General features: G+C 30.5%; 1 protein-coding gene across 7 annotated transcripts; it reads right to left on the bottom strand.

Moving 5' to 3' along the window:
* Positions 1-22: 22 nt before the first annotated feature.
* Positions 23-21,186, bottom strand: shi (dynamin-1 shibire). 7 transcript variants are annotated; one of them, XM_076617527.1, is made up of 18 exons: positions 20,586-21,186; positions 19,711-19,784; positions 19,111-19,260; positions 18,839-19,042; positions 18,506-18,698; positions 18,214-18,423; positions 17,492-17,691; positions 17,233-17,378; positions 16,994-17,151; positions 14,961-14,987; positions 13,469-13,640; positions 13,148-13,393; positions 12,694-12,705; positions 11,728-11,934; positions 11,290-11,465; positions 10,390-10,578; positions 8,675-8,770; positions 23-2,123 (listed from the first exon to the last, which is right to left on the bottom strand). In XM_076617527.1, exons 1-18 carry the CDS (start codon positions 20,747-20,749, stop codon positions 2,060-2,062), a joined length of 2,688 nt encoding a protein of 895 aa, XP_076473642.1. In that variant the 5' UTR covers positions 20,750-21,186; the 3' UTR covers positions 23-2,059. The 7 variants fall into 7 exon arrangements, with proteins under 7 accessions (XP_076473642.1, XP_033202786.1, XP_076473644.1 ...); XM_033346895.2 differs by lacking the exon at positions 12,694-12,705 and adding an exon at positions 12,263-12,274; XM_076617529.1 differs by lacking the exons at positions 8,675-8,770; positions 12,694-12,705 and adding an exon at positions 12,263-12,274 and having other exon boundaries at positions 20,586-21,184.
* Positions 21,187-21,788: the final 602 nt, after the last annotated feature.

The raw sequence follows: 21,788 nt of genomic DNA, 5'->3' as shown, positions 1-21,788 counted from the left end.
AAGCAATTAAAGGATTATGAGCTCGTATTAAATATCGTTTATTTGATTCGTCGTATGAGTCCTAGATACTTACATTAATTGTCAGTCGGTGTCGTATATCATAGTGGATCGATTATCGACGCGTGAAGTTTGGTTCAATACAAAATGAAAAAAAAAAGATGGTAGGGGGAAAGACAAAAAATGCTTCCACCTTCTCATATAAATCGACACGTAATACTATACTCGTATTTGATTTTATATGTACAATTGTTTGTTTTTTTTCTCCTATCTACAACATTGGCTTCTGTTTTAAAATAATTAATATTTTCTGAGGAACAGGACACGACCCTGGCTTTCCTGTATCCTATCCCTCAAAAGCATCTATATCATGACAGCTACCGCGTTAAGATGCAAATGTAACAAGAAAAAAAGGTAAAAATGATTAAAGTTTTCGCGCGTTACATGTACATCTAATTCCGTTTTCAACCGCAAAAAGATCAAATTGGTGGATTCCTGTTCCGTAATTCGTTGTCCGTAAATTGTATCATATTTTTCCCTAAATTCGAGCTGTAAAATGGCATCGTCATCGTACTTCAATAAATTAACCGTACAAAAAGGACTGTTGCATTTTATGTGATTATCACAATATGATTCGTAGTGGTTTCACCCATTCTATATTTATACATACATACATACATATATACATATATATATATATATGTATGTATGCATACTTTGTTTTTGTTTTGTTTTGCAAAGGCATGCACACGGACATTTCTGGAATGCTGTTGTCGATCGAATATTTTCATTTCGTATTTCGTTCACCCGTCAATTAAACGAATCGTAGGGTGAACCGTGTGTATTCTTTTGCTCTAGTAAGTTTCTAAAATCGAGGTAATCGGGTTGCGCGTTACGTCGTCCACGAATCTCATTTGAACAATACCTTGTTAGCGAGTCCCCGGACAAGAAGCAAAAACCGATGACTATTTAATTATAATTTTCATGTCTATGGTTTCTAAACGTTTTAGAAGTTCTAGTTTCCATTGCTATATTTACGAAAAGTTCTTAATCGATTGACGCAGACTGATAAATTAATAATAAACAGTAACAAGGTTTGCCGATTTTAAATAATATATCATTAGACTGCGGATGTTCATGCATAGAAAACTTAGATATGTACGTAAAAACGTGTAAAATATATATAATACGTAAAAATATACAAAATGTCCAATGTAAAGAACTCTTTATATAACACTTAGAATATTTAAGAGATACATTTAGAAGAAGTCTCTTTAGTTGTGTTCATAACATCCGCAGTCCATGAGGATGAATACATATTTCGATTTCGATTCTTCCCTTTGTTTTATAATACTGATAACCATTAATGAAAGAAAACGAAGTCGCTAACGAGTCTTAAAAGAATAACCGTGTCACTTCTTGCCGGAAGATGCATCTTACACAAGCTAACAATCGTTCCTCCAGCATTCGTCGTGCGCATCCAGCACATCGACGATTCTTTTAATACTTAACAACTAACATGTAATCTAACACGTCTAACGACGTTATAAATAACATAGAAGATGAAATATCAAGAGAGAAAGAAGAAGTAGAAGTGACTAATTGGATCTCTGGCTGTCGACTGATCGCTAATAGTAACAGACTAGTAAACCGTCTTCTTCCCTTACAATGGCTCTTGTCTGTTCATTTCTTGGTCCCTCTTCCTCTTCCGTTTTGTTTTTGTGGCACAGCCTTGTTCCTCCTGCTCCGTTCATCGATCACGTCCCTCCTTTCCGATCTTCTTTACGCGGACGAAAACGATCAACAATTTTTGTGCAACGACATTAACCAAAATTAAAGGAGGACACAGATCTGAAAAGGACGTGCGTTCTGATCCTGGAGGGGATCTCTCACCCGAATTCGTCTCATCTATCACCCACTTAAAAATGTTGGGTAACGTCTTCCATCTCTTCGTCCTGAGCTCGTTTTCGTGTCCCGGTCATCGGCTTGTTTCAGAACGAAACTCTTCGAATACTTTCGGGCGTGGATGTGCACAGATGTCGTGTGCTTTCCATGGATTAGCTCAGTTTAATCGGCCGTAGTACGGTCTGTCGGGAATTCGGGGAGGAATATTGGGTACAGGACGCCTATAACACAGACAGTGATTAAGTACTCGGTGCTTCTCACCAAAGTGTTTGAGACGCGACGATTGATTATTACTTTAAACAAGTAAAGCGGTGATGAACGTCGCGCGAACACGAAACATAATTTTGCCCTTCGAATGCGAAGATAATCGTATAATTTGTGAAAAATACTGTGCATTTCTTTTTAAATAAAATTTATTGAATTCTATAGTTTTCATATATTCTTAAATTGTATGTAAAATCAAAAATTTATTTGTATTGTAAGTGCTTGTCACATTTCATTTTTCTCGAAAAATCGAAGACATATTGTCTAACAAAATGATATTTTCTACTCTTTAAATATATTTTAATTCGCATTTGGAGAGACTGAGTAAAGCTATGCAATGACCAATTAAATTTACTTCACCTTAGAAATTATATACGTAACAAATCCAAGTGAATAAATCTAATTGGGCTTTGCTAATATTTACTTTATTAAGCTATGATATGAGAATGAGAGTATTTTATATGAGATAGAATATATTTTCCGTTATAAAATTGGGGTTAAGAGAAGTAATAATAATTGTCGAATATATAACAGAGAGTAAAGTGCAACAGACATATCGTCTCCTCCAATATGAATGTATGTACTTGTAAATAATAACGACAAAAATACACTACGAATTTGTTCTGTAAAGCGCACAAAGAAAGAAAGTACTTATAATAATAAACGAAAAAATGACGTCATTAAATACAACATGGGATGATGATCTGCAAAAAACAAAAAGGAAAAAAAAAGAAAAAATCCAATTGCACATGCTCAAGCAGTAGCAAAAACGCATGCAGAAATGAATGTATAAAAAGGACGTTCATTCTACAATTTTTCGCAACCGTTTTTACATTTACATACCTTTACACATTTTCAATGAAATCTTAACTTTAATTGCATCTTTTCAAACGTCCTTTGGATACAGATAAATACAATTGAATTGATTCGTATGTAAAATACTTCACGAGGTAAGATCCTGGATGCTTTTATGGGAAAAAATATTAAAAAGGTGGCAGACATTGGACAGTGATTTGATTACAAAAGAAGAGAAAGAAAACAAAAAATAACGCAGAACGCGAATACGCATCTCAGCGTGCGGGAACAATCAGGACAATCTCGCACATACTCTATTAAAAATATTACTTGTTATTTGCACGCAACGGTATATGGAATTAAGCGAGAATCAGAGAAGAATTAATGGAACATGTAAAAAACGTGGTCAACACATTAAACACAAGTGTTACAACACGATAAGAACACTATCCAGCCGCAGTAATCGAACGTTAATCTCATTGGATACTAATTTCCCCAGCGGAAATGCGTTTCCGGTCATCAGATAATAACACACGCTTCTCTCCCAATTTTCATTTTTGCACATATATGAATATATCTATATGTACGTACGTATGTATATATGTAGATATACATTTTGAATTTATAACATGTTATTTTTTTCTATATATACAATTATATTGCAGTAAAACGGTGTATGGAAATATCACGCGACCATCGCGCGATATTACAATATAGTGAATCGTGTAAGGTGCACAATCCACATAGAATAATTTGCTAAGTAACCCCCCTTGTCAATGTTCTCCTTGTTTTGAATTTACGAAATATTTTTTACAACAAATGTTCGCGGATGAATATCGGTGATCGAGTTCAACGAACAATCGCTTTCTCTTGTAGTGAGATGTAGAAAAAGATCATTTCTATCAAAAATCAGGGGTATAACAGGTATAAAAATTATGAAAAATTTACTAATGTAATTAAAAACTAGCAGTAAGCTCTATTGACATCTTCAGAAACGTTGAATACTTGTTTTTAATTTTTCGAATCATTTTTATCAAGGATCGATCCATTGATAACACGTGGGTTACTTAGAGATCTGTTGTCTACGATTCGTTCCGACGTCCATCTAAATTTTAACCACGTGAAAATAACGTCGGCGACGAATCCAGCCACGAATAGTATTTCCATCGATTTTTATTAATTACATATTCGTCTTTATCGCTCATTTACCATCATTCACTTCCATCGTTCGCACGTTCTTGTTACGTGAGATTGTATACGTTTACGCTTGGCCCGCGATATACAATAGAATCACGTTTATTACTCGATGATCCGTCTTACGCAAAGTAACCTTTTTAACTAGAATTTCTCTGCATTTAAGGCTTTTCGATGGAAGCATGTAACAATATAATCTGTCGCGTGAATAGGATGCGTGTTGCAGTCATGAAATCTCATTCATCGATCTGCTCTCTTCTGTTTTTCCTGCGCGATTTATTCTCTTCTCTTCCTCTCTCTGGAACGTGGGACGATCTGAACGTACTTATGTCAGCATAGGATGGTATTAAACAATCGAAATATACACGGTAAAGAAATAGTATTTTTAATTCAGATAAATGAATACTATACGTTTGAACCGAGCATTATATAATTATTAGGTAAAAAATTTGCACCTAATTTTGAAAAGTATTCAATTAATTTTATCGTAGATACGTTCAGGATCGCCTTTCGATTGGACGATTAAATGCTAAAGTGCGGCAACAATATTTGTATTTTATGTTCACAAAGGAGCTTATGATTTCTTTGCTTTTTTTGCATCCATAATCGGTCTCTAAATAGAGTAATCGCTAAACACGGTTAACGCTATTTTCATTGGATCTAGTCACAAAAGCCGAGCTTATTTTCAAAGATCTCATTTTAGGCCCAATACCCAAAATATGTATTTATCATAGATCGTACAACATGAAGTAAAAGTTAAAATGTACGGAGATTTCTCCTTTTTTCTTCTTTGGAAACAAAGCAATCGATTAATTGTTAATTGACGGTACGAACGTAAAGACGCATCAAGTAGGAAACCGTGAAGATTCTTTCCTTCACGATTCGCTGATGGCAACTTCACTTGTCGTTTTTCGTTGTAATACTTGAAATAAAGATTCCACCCAATCGAATATTGCCATTAGTAATCAAAATTTGTACGAATCACAAATTAAATGTCAATGTAAAAATCTTTTTCATCTAATTTTCACAAATAGTTTCAACGTACACGTATATTGGTACCAAAGGCCAAAAACGCATATTCGACGAATTAGACAAAAATTTTTGTAGTTGCAAAGGTACAAGAAGTGATGTAAAAAACTTGAAATATAATCTCGAAGGGTGGAACCGCAGAATACTGTTGATGAACATATAAGAACCTGCACGTACTGAAGAACAATTTTTCTTTTCACGTTTCTACTACTTGATATACCCAGTGTTATTGAAATGCAACGCCACGCACTTACGAGGCTTGTACATCTACTTGTATCTCTATCATCTTTTTAATACTCATAAGACTTGTGTCTAAAGGAACCATGCTAAAGTATGTAACTTTAGGAAAATAAAAATTCACGATCTATCGAGCAAGAAATCTGACACGCTACTGAAACGAATAACGTTATCTTTCTTATCCTGTACAATATACAATATAATGATATCGTTAATAATAACAATAATTATAATAATTATAATTATAATTGTATTCACAATTTGTGAATCGTAATCACAATCACTTCGGTAGTTTCAATGTATGATCTACTTAATTCTGGAATTACGGTGCATAAAATGATCAATAGACATATGTATATATGTATATGTATGTATATATATATATATATAAAACAACATAATATATATATACACACACACACACATATATATATATATATATCTGTACAATAACATTACAATAATACCACTTGTGATTGTTCGCTTTTCCGAGTTTCCTGTTCTTTTTGTGTATGTCTGTGTCTATCTTCCCGTAATTCTTTTCATTTCCTTGATAGAGAACAACGTACACGGTACAATTCAATCTATTAGTACTCAGCGAATAATCTAAATTACGGATTAAAGGTTGTGTCCAGTATCAACAGGCGTTAGATAATTCGATTTGCGAATGCGATGTGCTTTCACTCAGACTGTAAGTTTGATCCTCATCTAATCTTGTTTTCCAAAAGCCATTTTCTTTAACGCAAAATATCAATTTATATGTGTAGACATTATCTTTGGAAAAGAGAAGGTGGCGGCTCTTACGTAAATTTGACGTAAATAAATACATCTCTATATGTATGGTGGAACGACATCAATGAATATTATTAGGCCCTTTTAACACTGAAACGAACGAGTTAACAATGGATTTCATTCAATTTAGAATTGTACATCATCGAGATTGCCTCTTCTTTGATTCGATCGATCAGAACAAACACGAAAGATATAGTGACGCGGCAAATGCGAATCATTGTCCTCAACGCTCTTTCATAGTTACTATTTGCCCAAGATAAACCTTCGATATTTTGCTCTAATGGAAAGTAATACATATTCTCTTTTCTTCTTCCCTTCCTTTGTTTTTCTTTTTTCATAGTGGCACTTCGATCATTGTCCTCGATACTTCACGCGTCACTGGTAACAGACTTAATCCTTCTCTTTGCATGGTATCGTTCTTGCAATGACGAATAATTTGCTCATAAAAAAATGTTTATACATACATGTATGCAATATGTAAAAGTCACGTTGAAGTGGGACAAAGTTTACTCTAAGTCGAGTAATTATAACGCAAAATGTGATAGCGTTGTCGGTAAATGCGTCGAAACTTCTTAACAATTAATTACGATAATATTGATAACGAAACTTCTATTATTTATAACAAGTAAAAAAGTAAAAGATAAATTCGTGAAAATAATATATGAAATACATATGCCATTTTTGTAAAAAGCTAATATAATTTTTAATTTAAACATTTCTCTAGTAAACGATTCTGCAGCTATTTAAGAGTTAAGTATCATCAAATGTTTCATCTGTTTACCAATAAGTTTCCTTTTTGTATAATCTTATTCAAAAGTTTATACATAAATATTCCGAATATAGTACAGAGAGGAGCATTCTTGATCATCAAACATGTGTACTACATAAATCTGAAAGCACATCGCGCCCCGTGGATTTAATTACAAGAATGTAGTAGAATACATCATATTCCCTTTCCTTATATATGTACATGTATAATTGATTTAATTTGCTAAACACGGTCGAGGAGCATAAGAAACAACAAATACCTTTTCCAAATATAACGCAGCTCCTGAACGCATGCTGAATGATATACATTCATTATACATTATAACGACATACGATTAGTATTGTATTGTATATATATAATATATATTTATTATTCTCATTCGGTATCGTTAGTATTAATCTTCTTTTATTAAGACTATTCAGAGGGAGGGAGAGAGTTCGCGACTCAGGATTTTCATGCAAAATCCTTGAAGCACTCTACGCTATATCACATCCTATGTCTGAGCACATTTTTTTTTCATTAATACTTCATTAGGGATTAGCTATGTATGTATATATGTATAACTCTATATGACAGTTTTAATATTAATGGCTAAGAATGGAATAAAGTGTGGTGACATCTAAAGAGGTAGAGAAACAGTGTGTAATGTGTATCTGTGTGTGTATATATGTGACTGTGTTTGAGTCACGCAATTAATAATTACAGATACTAAAACTTATTTGTAACGCAGTTGTCGCCGATTAGAAATCGATCGAACAGATGCGATAAAACGAACATTCAATAATAATTGTCGACAACTTTTGCCCAACAGCATGACATTTTTTATTTTATTTTATGAAGATTCAGGGAATGAATTTTGACATCGCAATCGGAATCGGACTTTCGCCTAATCGAAACTACCTTTGATCACATCGTAGGGTTCTGGTAGACTTTCCAGGATATAGAGTCACTGGAGATATAAATATATCGGTCTAAAAAATTGAACTCCTTTCTTTAAATATCTCTAAGCAAGAAGATATGTATGTACAAGTATTCAATACTTGATATCAGCATCCAAAGCGAAACAGCAATAAATTATATGTTATATCAGGTCTTACAGCTTTTTATGCTTTCTGGGATTACACAATACACGTCATCATCCTACAGTTCATGAAAGAATATTTATTTCCTTTTAACAATAAACTACTTTACGAACAACATACATATGGAATGTAACGAAGCGAATTACATGTCTTACAAATATACAGAGGTATTCCCTTACACACGTATATTTTTTTCTATAGCGTGTGCACAGGGATGTTCACTCTCTTTTCTTTCAATATGTATATATAATGTCTATATCTCGCACACGTATGTATGTCGAATAACGATATATAACGTTGAAGGCAACATCATCGCTATTAATCCAATTTTTCGGATCATGCAAGAGAGAGAGAGAGAGAGAGAGAGAGAGAAAGAGAGAGCGAGGGAGATAAAAAAAAACATAGCTGGTTATAATTCGCAAAAATTGGTTATCGAAACACACTATCGGAAAACAGTGAGACATCAAATTAGTGTTCATTCTCAACCCTGAACAGTCTACCAATCTAGCGCAACTTAAATAAGATTGCCCATAATAATTCATTATCGTGGTTAAAAGAGCAAGATATCTCGCATATAAAAAAAGAGTTATGAGGCAGCAAGAGTATTTACTTGATCTTGAATGCTTCCATCAGCTCGTTCACGGCGGCATTAGCAGCGGCCTGCGTCGCAGCTTGCGTCACCCTCTGCTGAAGACCACCCCCACGACTAAACATACACCACGGACACTAAGCTTTTACTACAAATCTTATTTGTTTTCAATGCCTTATCAATAGTATGCTACTATATAAAGAGAGAATTCGACTAATATATGGTCATTTAAATTAATATCTGCATGATGCACTACATTTTAGACTGACATCGTGCATCCTCGAATGTCCTAAGAAGTATGTGTAATCTCTCGCGTGGTTCTACTAAGCGACAGACGCGGGAATTCGATAACGAGTAGTAGAGCGTTGACGATCAACTGCTTGATATTCGTTCAATAGAAAGAATGTTTTCAATGCAGGCACCGACACATTCATCCCCCATAATGACAAAATAGTTGACAATATTAAAATCAATTTTTCTCGCTTTTTCTGTGATTTTACCAATTGAATCAACGATGGCAAGAAAGCAGTAATATTAAGAGAGTTTCAGAAGCTGCCAAATGCAAATGCAACACGTTATGGCAAAACTTATTCCGTATATATTCATGTATCACATTCTCTCATACAGGTTTTTACATCGATTGAAATATCGCTCTGCGAATCGATTGAAAATGTATTTCATTTACGCGACAATTAAAATGTCATGCTGTTAGTAAAGCGAATGAATACTTATCCACCACCTGTGATAAGAACTCAAGATCATTTATTTTACAACGTTCTTAGTTGTATATACAGATATAATTTACAATTTCATTCAACTAATTTACAATGAAACAAATGTCATTCTACCTCATTTTTCTTTGTTCGTCGCGAATGAATCGTGATCTATTTATACATACTTTTTGTCATTAGTACCGATTAAATATATCGTAGACACTTAGATTGTTAATTAGAGGTGTGCAATTTTGTAACATTACATCGGCATTGTATAAATTTGTTTAGGATGATTACAAAAAGCGAGCAGCATATTTCTATAATATTTGTTAAATAATATGAAAACGACGAAACAATACGGATAATAATTCCTCGCTCGTTCTTACGAAGTAATTGGACCATGAAATAATTTGATATATTACTGATATAATGCGTAATACGTATAAGATAAATCGCCCGTCAAAGTTCTTGGAAGCTCTTTTTAATCTCTAACTAATACAAATATTCACAAGTTTATTAATTTTTATACAACTTACACACCCCTAATTAACAATAATAATTCATAATACTTGCAGACAAAACATATAGCATTAGGAAATTGTATCTCGTGTAAAATATACACTGACTAGATGCAATTGATATATGTATATATGTATATTAATTAGTAGTGAATAGGCGAGTTAGTGCGATGACTTATTGTCGGCGCCTGCAATAGAAAGTGAAGTTAGCACCAAAGCCCCAATTAGACAAAGCTATGGAGGACAAGCAACTGCAAATTTCTCTTTAAAACATTTCGTGACGTTTAAGAAAAAAAAGGACCTCTACTTTGTAATTAAGACACAAGACTACCTCAACACAAACTAACAGAACATTGTGCAAAATTTGTGAGAAACTCGACAATCGAAAGATACTCGATAGTACAGAGTGTTCCAAACGTTTTGTCTCTTTAAATTCTCTGTACTACTTCACAAGGTACAATTCCGTTAAATTGGATGAAAATTATATTAAATTCTTAGTACTTACGATGGTATAAGAGGAGGAGGTAGGCCAGGTGTGGCACGGGCTGGCGGAGGTCCACCAGGTCCAGGTCGGTTAGGAATAGCCGGTGCTGGTCGACCACCAGACGGAACCGGAGGTGGAGCTCGAGAACTAGAAAGAGGTGGTGGCTGTGTCACTCCGCGTCTTGGCCCACCAGGAGATGGTGGTGATAACCTGTAACACATAAAATGAACAATAGCTATTATATTTATTGCTCCTATGTAGAAAGCAAAAGATAAAAATAAGAGAACACGAAATATTCATGGTGTGTAGGGCATTAAAAAAAAGTTATATAGCCTCTTTTCTGTATGGTTTGTTAACTTATCACAGTTGAAATTTGCAATCAAGAGACGAATGAAATATAAATTTTCACTGATTTATTAAAGACTTTTCTATACATTGAACAGCTTATTTTCCATAAAGGCTGTATATTTATTATACTGTCGTAATTGAGATTAGAACACACAATCTTTTCTTATTTATAATTTACACTGTACTACAATTTAATATTAAAAACATTTTTAAATGCTTTCACTCTAACAGGTATTCAAATATATGTAATTTATGTGCAAATAAAAATATCATAGGAGATTCTTTCTAATTTTATGCAAAACATAAGAAACGTATAAACGATAAAATAATTTTTCAAAGTAAATATCGGTGGACCTACATACTTGAAATAAAACTACAAAGCAGAGAAATAAGTGTACATTTGAAAAAAGAGAACAAATTTTAGTTAGTATAATAAATGTACATAGTAACTCTTACCCAAGACTGTTTCAATGGTGTTCAAGTGTATGAGGCAAAAGCAGGCAGTACAAGATTGAAAGATAATAAATTAGTTAAATGCATAAGCGACAATGAAAATAATAACATAATTGTTACCTTGGATTTTCCCCAGATGCTAGCCAATCATTTTTCACAGGTGGTGGTACTGGAGTAGATACTGTCGCCATCGAAACATCTCCAATAATACGAAGTGCCTCCTTACATGCATGATACATGCGTAGCATTTCCTCTCGTTTTTGTGCTTCTTCGGGTGATTCTTCCATCATTGAAGCCTGTAATTCACGTCCACATACTTTTTTCTAAATTTGAAGTATACAATAAATTTGGCAGAAAAGACTAGAATACTGTAAGTATTTAGTGTATGTAAAGATTTTACAAAAAATTGTTGTTAATGGAAAAAAATAAAAAGTATTCCTTGAAATATTATTTCATTAGGAAATAAACAGTAAAATTTTAAATAATAAGCTTAGGAGAACATTGGAAATTTATTTGTGGATATAAAATTACAATATACTAAATTCATATGTATTTTACCTGATCACCACTTGCATATAGATGTGCCAGTAACTCTCCATTAATGAAATCCTTTGCATTGTTTATAATCAAATGCATAATTGTCTTTGGAACCAAATCACGAGTTGTTTTTGTGACAATTTTCATGTACGAATCCACCAGATTTCTAATGGTCTCCACTTGACGTTCAAGTTGAGGATCCATTGATGATTGAGCTTCCGATCCACCCTATAAATATGGAAATAATAAATTTCCTGCATTCTTTGTTGAAATGATGAAGTTAAAAGCAATACTTCAGATAACGTCACATACATAGTTAACATAAATAAAAACAAAAAATAATACATCATTTCAATAATTAATAAAGTGTTATTGATCTTGTGCTCAAATGGAAACTTTGCTTGCAGGGAAACATAAAGTATTTTTACAAACAATTCATACATGTTTTAATCGTATTCATTATCAGCAAAAAAGCAAAGCTAAGTGTAGTGGTATTTCATATCCATGTAAGTGTTGTGTGTTCTGTATAACTACAAAATTTCTACATTGTACGAACCTCATATCCTTCCTTTAGTTAATTAGAAGCAAAAAATGTAATAACTATTGTGAATGTAATATTGGAATCTAATTAATTTCTGAATAATATAAAACATATGCAAATTGCGCAATTCATACTTGTATTAAAAAGAAACGCTATTAAATTAAATATATTTTCAAAAGATGCAAAGAATCAATTTTTCTCAATATAATTATTGTATTTAATATAAAATGAAAGTTTATGAACATTGCGATGTTAAAATAGAACTTTAGTCATAAAATCTAATAAATAATTGAAATATTTTTAGAATGTGATATTTAACAATAGTCTTAAGAATAATTTACTATAATAATTTAAAATATTTCCAAACTAATGCATCACATCACCACACAGTTAAAAATATAAAATTCAAACAAAATATTTTAATTACATTTCTCGTACTAACTCACCCGCTGTATATCCTAAAATAAACCAAAATAATCTTTTCTAATAAACATAACAGAATATATTCCAATATAATAATAAATAATTCTTCCTTTAATCAAAACAAATAATTAAATAACTAATTTATAAATAAGAATTACATAATATATCAATATACTTTTATCGAAGTTGCGTTACAATCGGTGCGCACGAGTGACATACGTCATTTTTGCAATTGCGTTTCAGCAATATATATAAATTTATATAAATAAATTTACACGTGATACAATTTGTCATCTTGTTTGTATCTAAAAAAATAAACGCGAGTAGTGATTAGACGAATGGCACTCGAGTGTCCCAGGCCTAACATATTTGTTATAACATATAACATATTTGTTATATTTTCCACCATACAATATACTTAATTGTGTACATATATGAAAGAATATAAACAGCATAATTATATAATAAGAAACATACCTCTCCTTCACCATTTGCTTGCTCTGTTGATTTTTCGGGATATACACCAGCCCTGAGGAAAGAAGCTTTCCATGAATCAACATCATCTTGAGTTTCACAGCTCAGTTCAAGCTGTTTGTAATCCTTATAAACATTTCTGCCTTCTGGATTAAATAAAGCAAACAAATGACGTCGGGACATGAACCCTTGTTCCAAGTCACGCAATTTCAATCCATCTAAAGGTAGCATATACTTCTTCTCACGTTCCTAAGCAAGGAAATAATACATAAAACTTACATAATTAACGTGTTATTAACTACATTATAGCAAAAAAATACCTACTTCTTCATCTTTGAACCAAGAAATACTCTCTGACGTTAGGACAAACCAATAATCTCTTGAACCACCTTTCATTATACCGAGATTGTGGATACACATGTATCCTTTGCGTATTACTTGATTTCCTAATGTATGACGACCAGATTTAACAGCATTTTCTGAGGACTGTTGAGCACTGTAACATAACGTATAATTTATAATGAAATGTTAATAAAAAAATACGTTTGAGTACCCATGTACAAAATTCATTGTAATAAATTGCCACAAAAATTTGTTAGTTTACTGTGTAAAAAATCTAGCAGAATAAGACCTAGCAATAATTTTTGTATTAACGTACACAAACGTTTATATTCAAATTTAATCTTACATCGTAAAATATAAGTAATATATTAAATATAAGTAATTAATTTAATTTCTCAAAATATCTGTGTTTATAATACAAAATATTGAAAATGAGACATGATCACAAAATGACAATATAGAGAGGATAATTACATGGCTTCTATATCTTTGATTTATAACTAATTAATAATGAAATCTTTATGTGTTAAACAAAAATTTACCTTTTACATTGTTTTTAGTTACATATAAGAATTATAACAACAGCCACAACAACTCCATGCACATACTCTTTCATACAGCTTTAAATGTTGCAGTTGAATATTTTTGAATATGCAGTCAAACATTATTTGTAACATATAAATACACACAATATTATTTCTACTTAATTAACATTGTAATATCTTTGCAGATCATAACACATGGAAAATTGCAGAAGCAAATATTACATATATTGTGAAATCATGTGAAAAATGATGGAACTAAAATCTAATGCTGCTGTATGAAATATACGATTTGGAGTATTCATGAATGACTGTGGCAATGAATAATCTATTTAACTATATAGTTGAATTGTGCAACTATGTACAAAATATTCAGATCAAATTCTTAAAATTGTGATAGATTATGGCTGTATTCTACAATATATAAAACTAGATAAAAAAATATAGCCAATGAAAACTTAATAATAGCTTACTCATAATGGCATACAATGTTTCATGATGGTTAAGTTTATTTCTTTGTTTTCACAAACCACTCCCATTTTTTGTATATGAATAATTAAAAATGATATTTCAAGTGCTATTCTTATGATCTATAAAGTGTATACATGTACATATATGTATGAATAGTATTAACCTTTTATGATGTTATACACTAAACTAGTAATGAAATACTGAATAATAAAAACACATAAAATTTTATTTCATTCAAAAGAAAAAGACTTTAAAGTACACTAGAAAAATATAGTTTTCAATCTTTTGCTATATGGGAAATGAGTTCAATATTGCTTTTTAAGGATTCCGTTCTTTGTTATAAAACTGAAAGCTAGAAAAAGTTAAATAAAAAATAAGCATAACAAATTAAGAGCGTGATAATAGAAAAGGAAGAAAAATGTAGTGTAAATTTTTGTTCCAATGTACTTTATAATTCTTACCTTGCATTATGGCTACTGGCTGCCGCGCTGCCGATATAATTAAATAATTTTTTTAATTGTGAAATATAAAGTATTAATGAATGGAAAGAAATGTCACGAAATGTGTATATGCCATGTAGTTCAAGGAAAGACATACGTTCGTTAATGCAATAAGTATAAAAAAGGTGAAAAATATGTATACCAGTTGATATTCATAGATAATTTTTTATATTAAGTATGCCTTGCCTTTTAATGACATAAAAAATTGTACAGTAATTACAGTATTCTTATTCCCTAATTCAATTATTGCAAACTATATAATATAAAGGAAACCTATTATGTAAATTTTTCTATAATTTACATAATATGATTTAAAAAGTTAAAAACGGAAATAGAATGTTATTATTGAATATGAAACAAAAATTAAACTGAAATTGCTAATCATTTTAATATTTCTAATATTTTTTCTTTTTTAAACCCGTTTCTCGCGATATATTTGAGAACTACAATCTTTAAGATGTTAAAGTGTCAAATAAGCAAAATATAAAAATGAATAAAATTCATGTTTGCTATACAGAAAGAGAGAATTAAAATATTAAAAGTATGCGTATTGCAAAGAGAAAAAATTTAAGTGAGATATAATTTAATATGACAATATATATGACACAATGGGTCATATAGATGTACATGAAATAGAGAAAATAACAATAAATTCTACTATTTATTAATGATACTAAAAATGTGTGCCTTAGCTTTAAAGAACAAAGTAAACTAAGAATCGCTATTTTAAAGCTTGCAATGTGAACTGATTTTGGCATAGCATGCATTGATTATAAAATATACCGTATAAGTTTGATTGTGAAAGTCATATGAATATAGTCGAATGTATATTAAATGTCTTATGCTAAATATATTTCGAAATGTAAATTATTTTGAGTCATATTAGTTCAGGAACACACGGTATAAAATATATGTATTATATACATTGATATGTATTTTATATAGAATAAAATACAAATCAATATATATAATTCCTAATTTGCAAAAAAAAAGGTTGCAAGCAAACTAATATAACTAACAGTATATGTAATTGGTGAATTTTCTTATCATCTTTTCCTTTATTTCATAAAAAGCTTAAGTTATAACCATAATGAAACTAATGAAACTAGTTTTTACAAGTATTATATTAGTAAAGCACATTGTCATTATGTGAATTATATTATGTGTTGAATTTACATTAGTCATGCAAGATAGATAGAATTCATTACTGCAAATTCGAGTTTCTCAAAAGTATTAATTAAGCATGTACAGTAATCAGAAATAAAACATATTATTATGTGATTCATTGTTAAAGATATAAAGAAATGTTCAAGACATACACTTAATGATTTCATAAGGTTTGTAAGATTTATAAAAAAAACTTAAATTTGTCTATCATGTTTATCATGAATTGATGATTCAAGCATTTTATGGTGTATAGGTAAAAAAAAATTCATATATCAAAAATCTACATGATATAAAATGCATGATGCAAAATTTATTCAATATTAAAAATATAGATTATTATTATTATCATCATTATAAAGAAAGAGGAATTAGCAAAAATTATATTTATTCAAAGATAATATTTAATATTTGTTATGAAAATATTTGTATGTCTTTAATAATAAAAAACATAATTTATGTTATATTTCTAATTGATAATACTGTACAAGTTTAGAAAATTATTTTATTATGTTACGTTAAAATGTTCTATATAAACATGAATAATTTAATAGTAATAAAAATATTTATTATTATATTTATATTAAAATATTTATTTAGGAAATATTTTTAATATTTTGAAGATTTATTATTTAAGCATAGTGTAGTGAATTTTGTAGATATGTATAAGTACACTAAAATCTATAACTGCAGTTATGAATATAATAATAAGAGCAACATATAGCGCTAGATGTGCGATTATCAAAAATTAAATTCTTCTATCATATTATTTACTCTTTTGATTTGGCTGAGTAGCTACAAAAACACATAACAAAATGTAGGTAACTTACTTGGCAAAACCAATAAAATCTTCATGATTTGTGTTCATATATGCAAGTTCACAATCAACCAAAAGTATTAACTGTTCCTTGCACAATTGTTCTCGTTGTCTAACATAAGTGGTTATAATACGTTCCGTTTCTTCTCGCAGTCTAGGATAACGTGACATCTACCATGTAAAATAAAAATTATATTAAAAATATGTTATCGAAAGAGAACAAACCTTACAAATTTAATAAACTGTACCTACCCTGTCAGTACAAATGCGTACAACATTACTGAGTTCTTGTACAACTAAATCCACGCACTTCAGACTAGGTTCTTTGAGTCTATTTATTTGTTTTTTGACTATTGCCTCAAAGGCCATATCAGGAGTAAACAAACCTACCCTGATACCTATGACATTATACTATTGTTAATAATTTATTTTTGAAGTCACTTACTTATCTCAATATATACATGTAATGAAATTACAGTGATAAACTATTAAAACTGAAATAATCATTTACCATGAATATTCCTAATAGCAAAAGCAATTTCTCTTCTCAGTTCTTTTTCATCAAATTCCATTTTAACTATTTCAAATGGAAAACGTTCATGGAATAATCTGTTTATTTTAGCACCTCCACTGAGCTCATTTGTATTGATTTGTGCAGATCCTGAACCTTCTATAGTTCTTTCAAAATCTGACTGAAGCTGTTGTATCATCCTTAAAAATGTTTTTCTTTCAATCAATATAAAAACAAGCACTAAACCTCAACATTAGTTGTATGGGCAGAGAGTCATGATATTTAGTATTGCAAAGCCAAATAAATTCTACATAATTCATTAATACATCAAAATGTTTAATTTTAATGAAAATTTGTTGTTATTTTTCACTTTCTAGTTGGTTATACAAAGATGTATTAAAATTTTCATGCAAATGATACACACGGATGAAAAAAAAGTGTGATACCTACAGAAACATTTGAATTGATCTGAAAAATAAGAATAAAGGCTCTAAAATATCAACACCCTCCACCCATAATGCATTTTAAGGAAAGGAAAAGAGTTTATATAAGTAATACTTATGAATCTATTATAGAATAATATGTTTTATACATTATTTGTTATATATGTATCATTATTTTTTCATTAAGTTTATTTTATTTTCTAATATTATAAAAGTTACCAAAATTAAAGAAATTATAAATTCACATATAATAGCCTGTATGAAGGAAGAAATACTTACTGTAACATAGCTTTAGTTTTTATGGCAGGATCATCAGGTCTGAAATGTTTGTACTGTTCCACATCCTTTTCTAGTGCAAGCAACTGTTTTTGTAATCTGTCTCTTAATGCTGGTAAAGTATCCCTGATATGATTTGTTAATTGTTGATTTAAAACGCGTTGCAAATATGGTGTCCCTAACCTATCTGCCAAGTGTCGATAAGATGGGTGGCTAAATGTGTACAAAAAGAAATATTTTAGACATTCTGTTAAAAAATTGATTCATGGAATTATTCTTTATGATTGATCTATACCTCAAGAAAAATTTCCTCTCTGCTGCTAGAGCATTTTTTATATCTTTTCGACCTTCTATGTCTTTTTGACTTCTGTTAACGACACCTATATAACCACGTCTTAGGGGTAATAATTTATTTTCCAAAATATCTCTTGCATCAGTACCATCATCCATAAGATCTAATTTTGTAATAACGCCAATTGTACGAACACCTTAAACAATTTACAATGTAAATAATTCTCTGTATGTATTTGTTAACATTTATATAATATAATATATATATATATATATATATATATATATAATACATAATAATATATCTGTTAAGTTTAAAATATTTAAAAACATGTACCTTGAGGATCTACTTCTTTAGCAAGTTTAAGGGCATCACTATTTGCCAAATCAGTATTTGCTGGTGTTACTGCCAATATGAGACAATTTTCTCTTTTGATAAACTGAAAGATCATAGCTTTAATTTGAGACTCTATATCTACTGGTTGATCTCCAATTGGTACTTTCGTGAGGCCAGGCAAATCAATCAATGTCAAATTTAGAACTAATAATAATAAATATATTAATGAAATTATTAACATAAATCAACATATAATAAAAGACTGTATTTACCATTAGGTGAATATACTCTTAAATTTATTGGTATATTAGAAATACCCTTGTTACTGCCTGTAACTCTGTCTGTTTCTGCTTCGATTTCCTTCCGTACTTCATCAAAATCCACAAATTTTTTACCCTTACAATGCAAGAATTCGGCATTTTCTACAATAGAGAAATAATTTACTTGCTAATATGTAAAGTTTTCTAAGTAATATCTTACTGAAACAGTTTTCATTGCTTCACTTTATACTGAAAGTGATAATATTCTTGATTTCCTGCTTATCAAAAGCTCATTGTTACAGGAAATATGATAATTTTACGGACAACAATTACAGATAAATAGTACTAAATTTTATAAGAAATACCAAGCCATTAAAACTTGTATTAATTTTGTATTTAGTATATCTCAAAAGAAAATAATGAACAATGTATAAACAATTTAAAATATATAATAAAATAAACTGTTATTATATAATTTGACATAGTGTAATTTAAAGGTTTTATGTAATATTAAAACTCTTGAAAGCAATTATAATTTATAATGTATGTCAAACTTTTTTTTTCATTCATAATATAACAAATTTTATAATCTATTTATCTATGATGACTCACCAGTTGTACTATTAATCAGTTGCAAGATAAGTGGTCGTCTGGTTACAATACCAGATCCTCTAGGTAAGAAGTCCCTGAAAACAAAAAAATATTGTTCTTATCTAATAATTAATATAATAATAATATTGTAATTATCTCATAAAATTAGGGATATACTAGGATATGTCAAAGTATATATATAATATATTTAAATATAATAATATTCACTTTTTAAAGATTAAAACTTGAAAGATAAAAGAAAAATGTTAGAAATTAACATATCTTATAACTATTATACCTTTATATTTAGCAACATTTATGTTTTTTCTTAATTGAATAAGTTAAATGTGGTTACTGATACCATTCTAATAATGATTCTTTCAAAGCAAAATTATGCATAAGATACTTATGAAATTGATGCACTAAACAAATTTGCTAACATTTTTATCACATTAATATACATATTCATAGTTCCCGGAGAAAGCTAAGTTAATAAAATATAACATTAAGCGGTCTAGATCGAGAACAATTAAATTAATAATTTTCCTAGTTACACATGTATACTTTGAGTAATTTATCAGAAGGTTAAATATTATAGCAACGGGGAAAATAACCATTTGACAGGTCGCTGTGTAGGCGGCCTCAAATCATAAAGATATAGTTAATTTTGATGTCACGATCGATAGATTAAAATAGTTAACCTAAAGGGGCATAGAAAAGAGGAATAGTCGAATTTATATAACTAATGATAAATATTAGAATTAAAATGTGACGTAGTTCGCCACGCCTTTTAAACCAAACGTTCGATTATTCTTCTAATTCTTAAAACATATCAGAAAGTATTACACGCTGAATGAAATGAAAAACGCTAAAATGACAGGACATGAGATACTTACTTTCCAACAAAATTTTCAAGAACTGAACTTTTTCCTGCACTTTGACCACCTACCACTGCGATCTGTGGTAGATCAAGTTGCATATGCACTCCGAGTTGAGTGAATGCATCCTGGAGCTTGTTCACGATTGGAATTAATTGTTCCATACCCGTATTTCCTGCCATTTTGTTGAGGCTATTTTCTTACTAGCCCAAGACCACTATCGTTTTCAGTTTTACGGCTGTGTCCTGTGGTCGACACCGAGCTGCCACCACTTCCACGCACAACCGTCGAAGGTAGCTGCCAGAAACGATCTTATCCGTTTTCGTGAAACACGCACTATCAAAATGGCCGATTTCACGAAGGCACGTTGTTATACATTGAATTTCACCGCATTTTTCCAAAACTCGCGATCGCGCACGGACAACGAACTAGAGATGTCAGCCAACTGGCCTACTGTGAGGAACTCATTCCACGAACATCCACAGTCACTGTATTCACATAAATGAGATCCAACGTACGAACTCAAGAAACGTAACGTTTCAATCGATAATCGAAGCGTGCGCACAGGCGTTTTCGTTGTGACCCACTTTTCGTTGCAAGATAAAATCCATATCGTCCTCCTGCTGCTGACCTTTTTCCACGTCCCACACTGATTTGCTATCGAAGGAACCTGAAATTATACCTTTTGTCCTTTTCTGATCCAGTCATGATAAATTATCATTTTCTTCCTGAATCTAGCTATTCATTTAAAATATTGCGCGGTAAATACTTTTATTGGCGAGGAACATTTATAACCATTAAGAAAATAGACGGTGGCCAATAGGAATACTAGATTCTATTACATATATTGCAAAATCGATAATCAAATATTTAATCCATAAATATTCATTTCAAAAGGTCCAATAATTATATACAGTTATATGTAATATTAAAACTTTTTAATAGATTGTGTCATATTATCATTGTAATTATTAATTGAAGGCAATAATATATATCATAATTATTAATTTCTGATTATTAGCATTGCGCTGATGCATTGGCTAATTATTTTATGTAATTGTATAAAAAACATTTAAACAAAATCCATTTTTTATTCTGTTAAAATGTATACTTTCAATATTACTGATTATAGTTATTTTTCTGCAAATGTAATTTCATCAAATGTTTCATGACTAATACAATGTTCAGATAGTATATAATTTTGGAAAACATTGGAATTAT

This window comes from Bombus vancouverensis, chromosome 3 (assembly GCF_051014615.1).
Source record: "Bombus vancouverensis nearcticus chromosome 3, iyBomVanc1_principal, whole genome shotgun sequence".
In the NCBI taxonomy this organism is placed as follows: Eukaryota; Metazoa; Arthropoda; class Insecta; order Hymenoptera; family Apidae; genus Bombus; species Bombus vancouverensis.
This window is presented reverse-complemented; position numbering and strand designations above follow the sequence as displayed.